At 37.5% G+C, this 12,670-nt stretch overlaps 1 protein-coding gene across 8 annotated transcripts in view; it reads left to right on the forward strand.

Moving 5' to 3' along the window:
* COBLL1 (cordon-bleu WH2 repeat protein like 1) overlaps positions 1 to 12,670 on the forward strand; it is a 168,649-nt gene that overhangs the window by 131,724 nt on the left and 24,255 nt on the right. For all 8 annotated transcript variants that reach the window (XM_049615570.1, XM_049615572.1, XM_049615567.1 and 5 more), the window contains one exon: positions 12,456 to 12,609. In XM_049615570.1, coding sequence (XP_049471527.1) covers positions 12,456 to 12,609 — 154 coding nt within the window. The remainder of the gene's footprint in view (positions 1 to 12,455; positions 12,610 to 12,670) is intronic.

A 12,670-nucleotide genomic window follows, 5' to 3' on the forward strand; every position in this document is an offset into this window, starting at 1 on the left:
ACATGTGCCCCAGTGCATCAGCACTCCTGTATCCCTTGGGTAAATTCCTAGTAGTGCTATTGCTGGGTCATAGGGTAGATCTATTTTTAATTTTTTGAGGAACCTCCACACTGTTTTCCAGAGTGGCTGCACCAGTTTGCATTCCCACCAACAGTGCAAGAGGGTTCCCGTTTCTCCACATCCTTGCCAGCATCTATAGTTTCCTGATCTGTTCATTTTAGCCACTCTGACCGGTGTGAGGTGGTATCTCAGTGTGGCTTTGATTTGTACTGGAAAAAATTATTTTCAAATCCCTGAAGAATTTTGGATATATTCTTATCCTGTAATTTTTATTGTTCAGGAATCAGAATAGACCACAAGGGTGCGCTGTTTAACAGACCTATAACGTTTTCATTTTTACACATTTTTTCCCCCAAAGCATCCTTTAATAAAGTAGAAAGAAATTATTGGAAATAGTTACCTTCTATTAGAAATAGCAAATACATACTTTTGTGAAGTGCAAGCAAATAGAACTAGAGGTAAATAACAATAATACATGCCAAAGTGATTTGTAATTAACTGTTTTATTCATTTTGAGCTTTCACTTCATGTTAGCCTTATTTTAAGTAGTCGATCTTATGTTTGCCTTAGGTTTATGGATAAGTCAGTCTACTTGTAGCTCGGAAAAAAATTTTCCCCTCACATCTATTTCATGCTTTTTGGCTGTCAGCATTTAATAATTTGTCTCATTTCTCTAAAGCATTTCTCAATACTGGCAAATTAAAGTATTGGATAGTGATTTTGGAGCTTAAACTGAAACTCTTCACATAAAAGGCTGTTGATTTTCTAAGCTAATTTTGGCAACTGATTGTGCAGTTTACAAAGAGGATTCAATGAAGATCCAAGTTAGTAAAATAGTTTATCCTAACCTATTTCTTGGAACATTTTTGCAACTACAATTAGTTTATCCACATAAAGAATGTATCTTAAAGAAGAGATAGTTTACTGTCATTGCTACAGTGTGTTTTTTCATGTCCCTAAATTTCTTTGTAGTCTTTTTCATTTCAAACCTTGTGTCATTTTCCTTATAAAAGGTGAACATACTGTCTTCTATGGAAGTGTTCATTTGCAGAGGAAAACTACCCAATTAGAAATTTTTGAGCAGTTTTTCTCAGATCTTTTCGGATATTTTGTGAATAAAGATTTGAAAGGCTATTTTTGCAACAACATATGTAATGGTAGCCTCCTGCTGTCGTTTACCTAAACCGTATCTCACGTATTACTGTATAAATGTGTATGGTTATTTACAATAAGATAACATGTATATAGTTATTTATATAGATTGTCATTTATTTCACACATGACAAAAGTTAGAAATGCAATGACATTTACTTAAATTGAAAATGACTTACAATTCTGAGATTGAAAGTAAGTTCAAGGGTGTCTGGGTGGCTCAGTTAAGCATCTGACTCTTGATTTCAGCTCAGGTCATGACCTCACAGTTCATGAGTTTGAGCCCCGCATCAGGCTCTGTGCTGGCAGCATGGAGCCTGCTTAGGATTCTCTGTCCCCCTCTCTCTCTGTCCTTTTCCCTCTCACACTCTCAGTCTCTCTCAAAATAAATAAATAAACTTTAAATTTAAAACGTTCAGAAATCCAGTGTCTGCACCATGTTCTCTGACCAAGTTTCTGTGGAAAGCACACTTAATAAAATCTGTTGGCCAAAGGACGTCTTAATATTATTGACAAATTAGCCATTTAAAGAGTATTTTACATTTAAAGAAGGGAAAGAAGAGTTGGACACCATTTGTGGACAGTCTTGGCCCACAGAAGCCACAGAAACTTTTGGAGAATTCTTTAATTTTGCACATTTGGTATGGTTTTATTACCCTTTGGAGTTAATGTGGACACTGCAGTAAAGCAGCTTTTCCCAGGCTACCAGAATGGCACCTCATTTTCGTTAGGATATTGGCTTTTGGCTGGAAGCACAATAAAGAATTATCTTGATTGAACTGTTCATTTGGTCCCATTTTGCATTCTGGTGCAGACAAACACTCAGATATTGAGAAATGGAAATACTTTGTCATCCAGTATTATGCAACTGAAATTTAATACTGAGAGTGTTCATTTTTTAACAGATGATTTGTTTTTAAGAAATGCTTGCCATTCATCTTCTGGTCAATTTTGCCTCTTAATATTTATCATGGTTTATAAGTAGGTAAGATGATAGATTATCATATGTTTATAAAATGTGCAAGTACATATTCGGTCTTAGTGTCACTAAATGAGGCTTTTTGTTGTTTTTTTTTTTTAACGTTTATTTATTTTTGAGAGAGAGACAGAGACAGCACGAGTGGGAGGGAACAGAGAGAGAGGGAGACACAGAATCCGAAGCAGGACTCAGGCTCCGAGCCTTCAGCACAGAGCCCGATGCAGGGCTCGAACTCACAAACAGTGAGATCATGACCTGAGCCAAAGTCGGACGCTCAACTGACTGAGCCACCCAGAAGTCCCTTTGCTCAATGAGTTTTAATCCTAGTTGTTTTATGCTGAGTCATTAAGGTTGTTGTAACAGAGCATGTCCTTATAATCTTTAAGAAATACATCTTTGTATTATTTTGTCCAGGTTATCATGCAACATTTGATTTTCCCCGCCACTTTCCACTTGTATTTATTATATAGAAAAAGAACCACACACACACAGTTCTACAATTGCTTAGGAACAGTGGTTGCCATGGCATTTTTAGTTTGATATACAGGATACAGCTGTCTGTATTTCCAAAAATATGACTTGTTTCATTCAGTAGAGAAATGCACCAGTGGGCTATAATTGAATATAATGTTTCCCCTTCTAAGGCTTTCCCATATATAAATATACTTTGCCCTGGTAGTTTTAATCAGATTTTCAAAGGGTCGTAATCACAATAGCAAAATTAGTGACTAATGCTTATGTAGCACTTACTAATGTTTCAGACAAGGTACCAAAACACATTACTCACTTAATGCTCTCGAAAATCCTCTGAGCCATTACTTTTTAAGTTTCTACAAGCTTTACCTCTGACCCAAATGTAAATAACTGTGCTCATGATAAAGTTGTTAAAATTTAAAGAATACTATTCAAAGAACAATAGGTCATTTATGGAATCAGTGTGACTTTCTCTGTCTTATCTATTAGTACACAAAAGTTGTGCCCCTCTGAAGTGCATACCGTATTAATAAAATATTTAAAATAATCAGTGTCAGGAATCTTCTTTACAAGTTCTTGTTGTATACAGCTCACTTGGACTTTCTACCACTATGATATTTGTGACCTCATGGGGAAGAAAATGCCTTTCTCTGTACCAGAGACCAGAGCAGAGAGAAGGCGGCCTCTTTTCTTGGAGCCATTGGTGGTAAAACAGCAGAGACCCTTGGATAATGCCTGCCATACAGTCATGGCTCCCTTTCTGGGATGAAGTGAGTTGATCCCAGTTTGTTCCCCTGATTACTGCTTTACCTTGGTGGGGGCCCTAAACTCAGTTAATCTATACGTGTTTACTATCCTACCCTGCCCCTGCACTCCCTTCTTTGTTCTCATCACTGACCATGGAGAACCTTGATTATCACCATCCTCTGTCCTTTTAACTTTATCCTGAGGTCTGATTTCTCCTGATTCATCTTCTCTTTTTTCATCTGAGATGTATTACTGAGTTAGGCCCTTCTCTTTGGGCATTTAAGAAATGTCATTAGGAAGGGATTACCGCTAATAAGGTTTGGTTATATGATATCTCAAAGTATTATAGGGTTAATGAAATGAAAGCACAGGTTGCCTCAGGGAGAGAAATTTAAAAACCTTGCAAGGGTATAACCCAGGTTGTAAAATGTGTGTGTGTGTGTGTGTGTGTGTGTGTGTTCTGATCTCATTGGAGAAGGGCTAGAAAGGAAATCTTTTGTGGCAGCAGAAGCCCCAGTCTGTTTTGACAGATAGTCTTGGATCTACCAGTAGGTCTTTTATATTCTTCTTTGTTGTCATTTTTCTCATTGTCTTCTTTGTCGTCTACCTTGAAGAACAAGCCATTGAACTTTGTGGCTTGGGCTTTTCCTCTGTACAATAAGATTTTGTGACTAAATTTACAAAAGTCTCTTCCAACTCCAGTATAATCAAATTATTCTTTTGTTGTCTTTCAAAATTGGCCTTTAACAGATGAAAGTGCTTTGTTATGTGGATTTTTGGTTTGATTAGTGTTAACCATATAGTGATGCCTAGTCCTAGTATTTCTTCTCTGAGGATTTTTGAAACACTGAAGTACAATAACAAAATAAAACGTTGATTAACTGACATCTTTCTCCCTGAACTCCTGACTATAATACAAAGTCGACCCAAGTGCTTTGGGCATCAATAAAAAGAGGTAGAGGACGCAGTTTTAGGAAGATATGCTCAGGTTAATGCATTCGTAAACCAGAGGAGACAGATGTTATTATTGAATAATGCTGAGTTTAAATCTAGACCATTTTGAGAGAAATCCACTGGCAAGTTTGGCCACTCAGAATCCTCTCAAGGGATTGTAATTCTAGTAACCAAACAAGATACAAGTTACAAGTGGTCATGGTATTTAGACACCTCTAGGTGGAATCCAGCTCTAATCTCATTACTTGCTGTCATCGAATTTATTTCAGCAAATTGATGGGAACACCCTAAAAATTGGCAGAATAGATGACTGCTTACAAGGTGTGGATTTAAGAGCTCTAGGCCCTGACACTGCTGCCCTATTTCTCCTTACCCTAAATACAGTAGTCAGGTACCTGCTACATCACCTCTATTTCTTATACCCTTCGCTGATAGGATTTTTCTTAATCCAAGAAAACAGCCTAAACAGGCTAAGGCTTTCAGTGCTATCATGATTCGTGGGTTCCAGCCCCACATGGCTCTGCACTGAAGAGTGTGGAGCATGCTTGGGATTCTCTAACTCGCTTTCTCTCTCTGCCCCTCCTCTGCCCACTCTCTCTCTTTCAAAAATAAATAAACTTAAAAAAACCTAACACATTTAATAAAACTTCATAAAGAAGGAAATAAACTGGCATATATGCCTTCCAATACAAGTCAAAAAATGTATGCCAGTGTATAAAGGCATAAAGGTATGTGTAAAAGGTTGGACACCAAAACTTCTATGACATGACTTACATTTGTTGGGATTTACAGTACTTTTTCTTTTCTTCCCCCATCAATGAATGCATTGTTTGCATCTTTTGAGATTGTGCTAATTTTATGATCAAATCAATAGTAATACTGAATTCATTGTGATTACAAACAATTTCCCTTTACAGCTTTGCTTATTTTGCAAATTCATTTTGATACCTCATACTTCTGTATTACATAAATTATATTATAATTATGCGTTTGGAAGTTTAAGAAAACTGACCTATTATCTAAGTTGTAAAATTATTTTAGAAGAAGTTCTTCCATCAAGAGTTAAGAGTTCAAGATTGACCTTCAGTTAGTTACGTAGAAGTTCAGTCATTGAGATATAATTCATAGTAAATCAAATTGTATGTCATAGCATTTGTAGAGAATGTCCAGGTTGGAGAAGGATAATGTGAATTTGTCTCTTTAGAAGGAGGAAAATAAGAGTTTTAAGACAGTTTCAAGGGATGGCTTAGGTTTTCTCCTCTAACCCTTCCCTCCCTACATGTGGAAATCATAAACAAATAAAAACCCAACAGCTTCTAATAGAAACATTTAACAATGTCCTTGAAGTTGGGCCACTGTATTTCCATCCTTTGATTCAAATTTTGTCTCATTTTTCTATTTGTACTCTTAAGTCTTTTATACAAAACATATTGATTTCTATGATCCACATCTTAAAATTCACCTGTGATTAGAAAGTGATCTAATCACTCGTGCTGAGCTAGTCCTCAGTAAATCTACTGAATGCCTTTCAATTCTATTTTCTTCAGCTAAATTTAGTTGCATTTTGAACCAGTAAATCCTGATCTGGGTGTGAATTCTGAGGGATTAAGTATCTGGCATAGTTTTCAGCTTGACCTTGCCACTTTCGCTAGTGTGCTCTGTTTCTCTGTGCAGTATTTTCCTTTTCACAGGCTGTAAAATTCAGTGATGTGCATTCCTGCCAGGGATGTAGTTTTCCCTAATGGCAAGCAGACTTAGGGACTCTAACTAAAGTAAATAATTGAACATCTCTAATTATTAACCAAAGCGTTTTCCCCTAGTAAGTAGAAACATCTCTGTGTTCTTGTTTTGTAAACTCTTTGGATTTAAATATAGTTTAATCTCAACCTCTTTTAAAAAATTTCAGTCCTAATTTGACAAAAGAGAATGCATCTTGGTGCTGAAAGCTAATGACCATTCTAAACAATTCTTCAACTTTAATTCTTTACATTAAATTTATGAAATATTCAAATTTATGTATTATTATATATATTCACAATACCCATCACCAAGAATTAATAAGTTGGTGTTAAGTATGGAGCTTTTATTAAATTCCTTTAAGGTAGGATAGAGTTGCCTGAGGTGACTTAGAGGAGGAATTTTTACACACAACGAATTAAACACAATGGATTTGGCTTACGCAGTGGACTAACCCCAAGTTCCTGAATGCTGGGGCTCTTGGTGTTTTAAGGTTGATTATAATGCAGACAGACTAATAGGACTCCTCACCACCACGGACACTGCAGACAAAATACAAAAATCTTAGAATAAGTACCTCCTTTTATCCATGCTTTTCACTCCAACTCTACAACTATTGTTTGCTTATTTTATTTACAGATCACATTCACATACTTTAAAATAGATAAGCTGCATGTAATATTAGCTAATATTTATGGAGCAGGTACTGTATACTAAGCACTATCCTAAGTTTTCACACATGTCACTTCACTTAAGCATCCAGCCCCTTCTGAAGTGTAGGTGCTGTTACTTTTCCCACTTTATAGATGAGGAGACTGAAGGTTGCAGAGACACTAGATGGCCATGCTCCCCGGTTGAAGTCCTGACATGGTCTCCAAAGCTCATTTGTTTCGTAACACACTAGGCTGCCTTCCAACTTGCAAACCCTCTGGAAGCCTCTCTCCAGTTAGACACAAACTCACACTTAAAAATACCAGGTAGCTCAAGCCTAATTAATGCAAGGGTAGAAGAGATAGGAGACTATTAGGCGCATACTCCTGAAGGTCACAGGAAAACTGGGGCTTAAGAACACTGCTGGTTAGACACTGATGGCCTTCCTCACCTTTTTTCCTTCTTTTTTTGTTTTTAAAGCATTTTATTATTTTTATTTATTTTTAATGTTTCAAGTTTTTATTTAAATTCTGGGTAGTTAACGTATAGAGTAATACTAGTTTCAGCAGTAGAATTTAGTGATTCATCACTTAACATATAACACCCAGTGCTCATCACAAGTGCCCTCCTTAATGCTCATCGCCAATTTAACCCATCCCCCCACCCACTTCCCCTCCAGCAACCCTTAGTTCTCCTTATTTGAGAGTCTCTTTTATGGTTTGCCTCTCTGTCTCTCTCTCTCTCTGTCTTTCTTCCCCTATGTTCATCTGTTTTGTTTCTTAAATTGCACACAGGAGTGAAATCATATGGTATCTGCCTTCGCTGATTGATTTCACTTAGCATAATAGACTCTAGCTCCATCCACATTGTTGCAAATGGCAAGATTTCATTCTTTTTGATGGCTGATTAATATTCGTGTGTGTGTGTGTACATATATATACCACATCTTTATTGGTCGGTCAATGGACATTTGGGCTCTTCACATAATTTGGCTATTGTTGATAATGCTGCTGTAAACATCAGGGTGCATGTGTCCCTTTGAATCAGTATTTTGGTATCCTTTGAGTAAATACTTAGTGGTGCAACTGCTGGGTTGTAGGGTAGTTGTATTTTTAACTTTTTGAGGAACCTCCATACTGTTTTCCAGAGTGGCTGCACCAGTTTGCATTCCCACCAACAGTGTGAGAAGGGTCCCCTTTCTCCATATCCTTGCCAACACCTGTGTGTTGTTAATTTTAGCCATTCTGACAGGCCTAAGATGGTATATCATTGTAGTTTTGATTTGTATTTCCCTGATGGTGAGTGATATTGAGCATCTTTTCAAGTGTTTGTTAGCCATCTGGATGTCTTCTTTGGAAAAATGTCTATTCATGTCTTCTGCCCATTTCTTACCTGGATTATCTATTTTTTGGGTGTTGACATTTATAAGTTCTTTATAGATTTTGGCTACTAACCCTTTATCAGACATGTCATTTGCAAATATCTTGTCCCATTTCGAAGGTTGCCTTTTAATTTTGTTGATGGTTTCCTTTGCTGTGCAGAAGCTTTTTATCTTGATGGGCTCCTAGTAGTTCGTTTTTGCTTTTGTTTCCCTAGCATTTTATATGGGAATTCATGATGTGTTTATGTAAGCCCCTGTGATGGGTTAGTGAGCCTGCTTTCTAGCAGGAGTCATTCTTGGGTTAGGAGCCTCTCTAGTCTTATGTGCCAGCTACGTATATTCTGCCCACATCCCTCAGTACACACCACTTTTCTTGGTTTTTAGGAACACCTAGGTCTTTTCACTTAAATGCCCCTTCTTTTCTTGCATGCTTTTAGCCAAGAGAGGATGTTTACAATAAATACAGAACATCCTTTCAAGGCCCGAGGTTTCTCGAACATTTTGGTCTTATTAGTGATATTTTATTTAACACAAAATAACTGCAAGTTTGATTTTTATTACCTTACCCTTCCTTCTTAGATGATTGAAATTATTTTCTAACAGTCTTAAAAAAAGGGGTGGGGGAAGCTCTTGCCTCTCTGTCTTAAAAGACAAGAAATATATGTTAAGCTATTTCCTTGAACACTAACGCTAATATTATTGTACCTCAGGACAAACTTATATTTCTGTCATTAATCTGTTGCTAATTATCTAAACTCACTATTCTTATTCCTTGAAAACTCCTGCCTTTGGGCCATCCTACATAATTTGTTAAATTTATATTTATGTCATAAACTTAATAAGTTTTAAGCATTAATTATAGTAAAGAACTATAGTAAAGAATCTATATGACAGAATTGGTTATGACAGGTCACGTATGTCTACCTGGTACCACTCAGTGACAATCATGCTGTCTTTCTTAATGTCTTCCTTCTTAGTCTTTGATCCAATTGTAGCTCTAAAAATGTATGTTCTCTTATGTTCATGTTACACTTGCAAAATAGGGTAAAGGGAGTTAAGTTCTATAGGGTAAAATTACAAAATATGTGCTCTTTTAAAATATTCATGGCTTTGCTCTTCTTTTCCCTTAATTGTCTTTATAAATACTATTAAATTTTTTTTGGTGTTTGTAAAACTAAAATCTGTATATTTGGCAACTTTAAATTCTTGGTCCATAGAAATATATCCTGTACAAAACAAGTTACCTTATTTTTAGACCTTTAGGGACATAAATATATGCATCTATTTTTATTTTATCTTTGAGTAATGGACAGGTTCCTATAAATTTGTGTATATAAATTCTTCTCTTTCTAATTTCTATACTGTCTACTTTATTATGAGCAAAATTTAAGAGCTCTAACTCCTAAATGGATACTATTATCTGAGAAATTCATGACTAATTCAAGTCGTGACTGCTTTTATCAGGTAATAAGAGAGACCAATAAATGACAGTGATTGGGAATCTGGCCTGAAGGGGAACACGGGTTTATATTCTAGACCTCATGAAAGCAATCTGTCAAAGCATGGGAAATAAGTTTTCAGCCTGGAAGTAGGAGGAAAATCAAATGCTGCCCCAACTCTGTGCGCTCAGCAATTACGTATTGATCACTTACTGTGTTCTTGCTGGTAAACTCGCTCTGTGAAAGTAAGAAGGCATGCCTTAATAGGGCTTTACATAAGTAAATTCATCCAAGAAATAAAATAACATATTCTCTACTGCTTTTGATTTTTACAGCATTATTTTGAAAAGTGAAGTGCTTCATTGTTCTAGGAGAATTTTTGGCCTTTTTCCTAAAAGACCCCCCAATTTGTTAATTTTATTATAAGATAGCAAATGAAAGTTTCTGAACACAGAGATATATCTTCAATCAATAAGAAGAAAATTTTATATTCTACTCAAAATGATATTTAAATCCTGCTCATCCAGCTGTATTGTATAATCCATTTCTTTCTCAGCTCTTGATTGCCAAGGATCCTTCTCCCGATTCTTTCAAAAATCCAAATTGCACTTGAGGATCTGACCCCACATCTACTGTGGAGGGGGTAGGGGATGAGGGTTGGCCCTGAGACTTAATCAGAATTGGCTTTATTGACTGGATTAATCTGGGTTTGGGTGGCAGGCTTTAACTCTTTCCTTGCTGGATTGTGGAGAGGTCTGAAAAGTTCTGGAGGAAGGACCGGGGTATGGAGGGGAGAGGAGGTTGGTGGCTACCGCTGGTATGGAGGAAGTTTAATGGTTTGACTACAGTCAGGTCAGCCAGGTGCCACCCTGTCCACTCCCTTGCTAAGAGGTGTTAACCTCAGAGGTGTGTTCCTTCAAGTGCCTGCCACTGTAGACCTAACTGTGCTCTGTCCCTGTGAGATGACCTGCCCTCCTTTTTAGTACCTAGCACAACTGACAGTGATGACAACTGACTCAAACGTCTCTTTTTCCTTTCTTCTCTGACAGGCATATTATGAAATTACAAAATAGTAAAATTTGCTACATTTTTCTTGGTGTGTCACGAGGCATAAAGATGAAAGACATCTAATGCACTCGTTCCCTTCTGTTAGGTGTACTTGTATAGTCTAAAGATTGGAATGACTCAGGCTTTACATGCTCCAAAGGCTCTTGTTTCCAAATGGAAATGACAGTATTTCATTCATTCATTCACTCAACAAATAGGTATTGAGAGACTTCTGTGGGCCAGGCATTGTTCTCCAGATACGGCAGTGAGCAAAATAGGAAGAAAAAAAAATCCCTCCTCTTACACACAACTCTAGTGGAAGCAGGCAATAAACAAGGTGAATAAGCCAACTAGGTGGGATGTTGGAGAGCTATTAAATGCTGATTATAAAGATCAAGCTGGGAAAAGGGATAAATATAGGGGGAGGAGCTCATTGAAAAGGTGGCATTTGAGAAATGACCTGAAGAAAATGAGGACGTAGCAAGACATCAAATTATCAGAAGAGCATGGCAGGCACAGGAAACAGCCAGGACAACCGCCCGAGGTAGGAACACTCCTGGCACACTTGAGGAGCAGCATGAAGGCCAGTGTGGTTGCAGTGGAGTGGTTGCAATGTGGAGTGTGAGAGAGAAGGGATGTGGATGACTCCAAAGTTACTGGACTGAACAAATGGAGGAATGACTTACTCTGTATTGAAGCAGAGACTGTGAGAACAGGATTATTTTTGACAGGAGAGTGGAAGGGAGGGATTATCAGCATCTCCGTTTTAGACATGCCTTGGTGGAAATCGCCTTAGACGTTAAGTGGAGATCAGATAGAGGTCCAGGATGGAGATGTAAATTTGGAGTTAATCGGCATATGAATAATACATAAATCCAAGGAAATTGAGGAGATTACCAACAGAGTGAATGTAGAGACTGAAGAAAACACATCCAAGGCCTGAGATGAAAAAGAACCATAAAAGAAAACGGTGTTGGGATCTATGCAGAGTAGGAACGTAGTAATCTGGAATTAAGAAAAAGAGGATTTTAAGAGGGTGGTCAACTTTGTTGAATGCTGCTAACAGGTCAAATAATTGAGTTCTAAGAATTAACCACTAGTTTAGTCATGGTGGAGGTCCTTGATGACTTTGATGGGAATAGCTTTAATGGATCGAAAGTTGGGAAATATCTGGTTGGAAGGGTTCAAGTGGGAGATGAGAAATTGGAGACAAAAAACTATGAACAACCCTTTAAGCAGGTTAGTTGGAAAGAGTGAGAAGACGTGGCAGTGTGCCAGGAGGCACCCGGCAGCCTGCTGAGGCAGGACTGACTGTCTTAGGGTCTGCTGACAGTCACATGCTGTGAATGTGAGCGTTAGCCATTAGCTGCGTATAGAGTCGGTGACCTCAAATGACCTTGCCTTGAGTAGACATATAAATTTTTGAGATGTTTGTCATGAATACATTAGTACTAAAGCCAAAACAAAACATTAATCAAGCCAGCTGTTTTAATGTACAAATATCCTTCCTTTATCAGCTCTTACTTTACATCCAATGTTTTCTTCATATTTTTCTTTGGAAGCTAGTTTTTAACTAGCTCATAATTGGTTGTTTGTATGCCATGCTCCCATCCCAGCCTAAGTTTCTTGAGAAGGACCATATTTTATTTTACTTTACGTATCAATCTCATAGCTCTGCTCCTGGCACATTGCAGACACTCCATAATGTTTTTGGAATGAATGACTCTCCTGTTTCATATTGGTATGTGGTGCCTTGGATGTAAAGGTCGGTGTCTTCCTGAAGTTTGCTGTTAATTTCTAAATAGAGATTGTGTCTGGTCATTTTGTTTTCCAGAATCCCTGTGGAGCAGGCATAGTGAGGACCGGCTCGCTGCAGCTCAGTGGTACATCTGTTGGCAACTCATCTTTGAAAAGGACAAAGCGAAAAGCACCTTCCCCACCCTCCAAAATGCCCCTGCCTCTAAGTGATGAAGATAATCATGTGACTGGTAACGTTACTTTTCCCATTAACGTTACATGTGTGTTGTGTCTTGTTTAATACAGACAAGA

The sequence above is a fragment of the Panthera uncia genome (genome assembly GCF_023721935.1).
Source record: "Panthera uncia isolate 11264 chromosome C1 unlocalized genomic scaffold, Puncia_PCG_1.0 HiC_scaffold_3, whole genome shotgun sequence".
Lineage (NCBI taxonomy): Eukaryota > Metazoa > Chordata > Mammalia > Carnivora > Felidae > Panthera > Panthera uncia.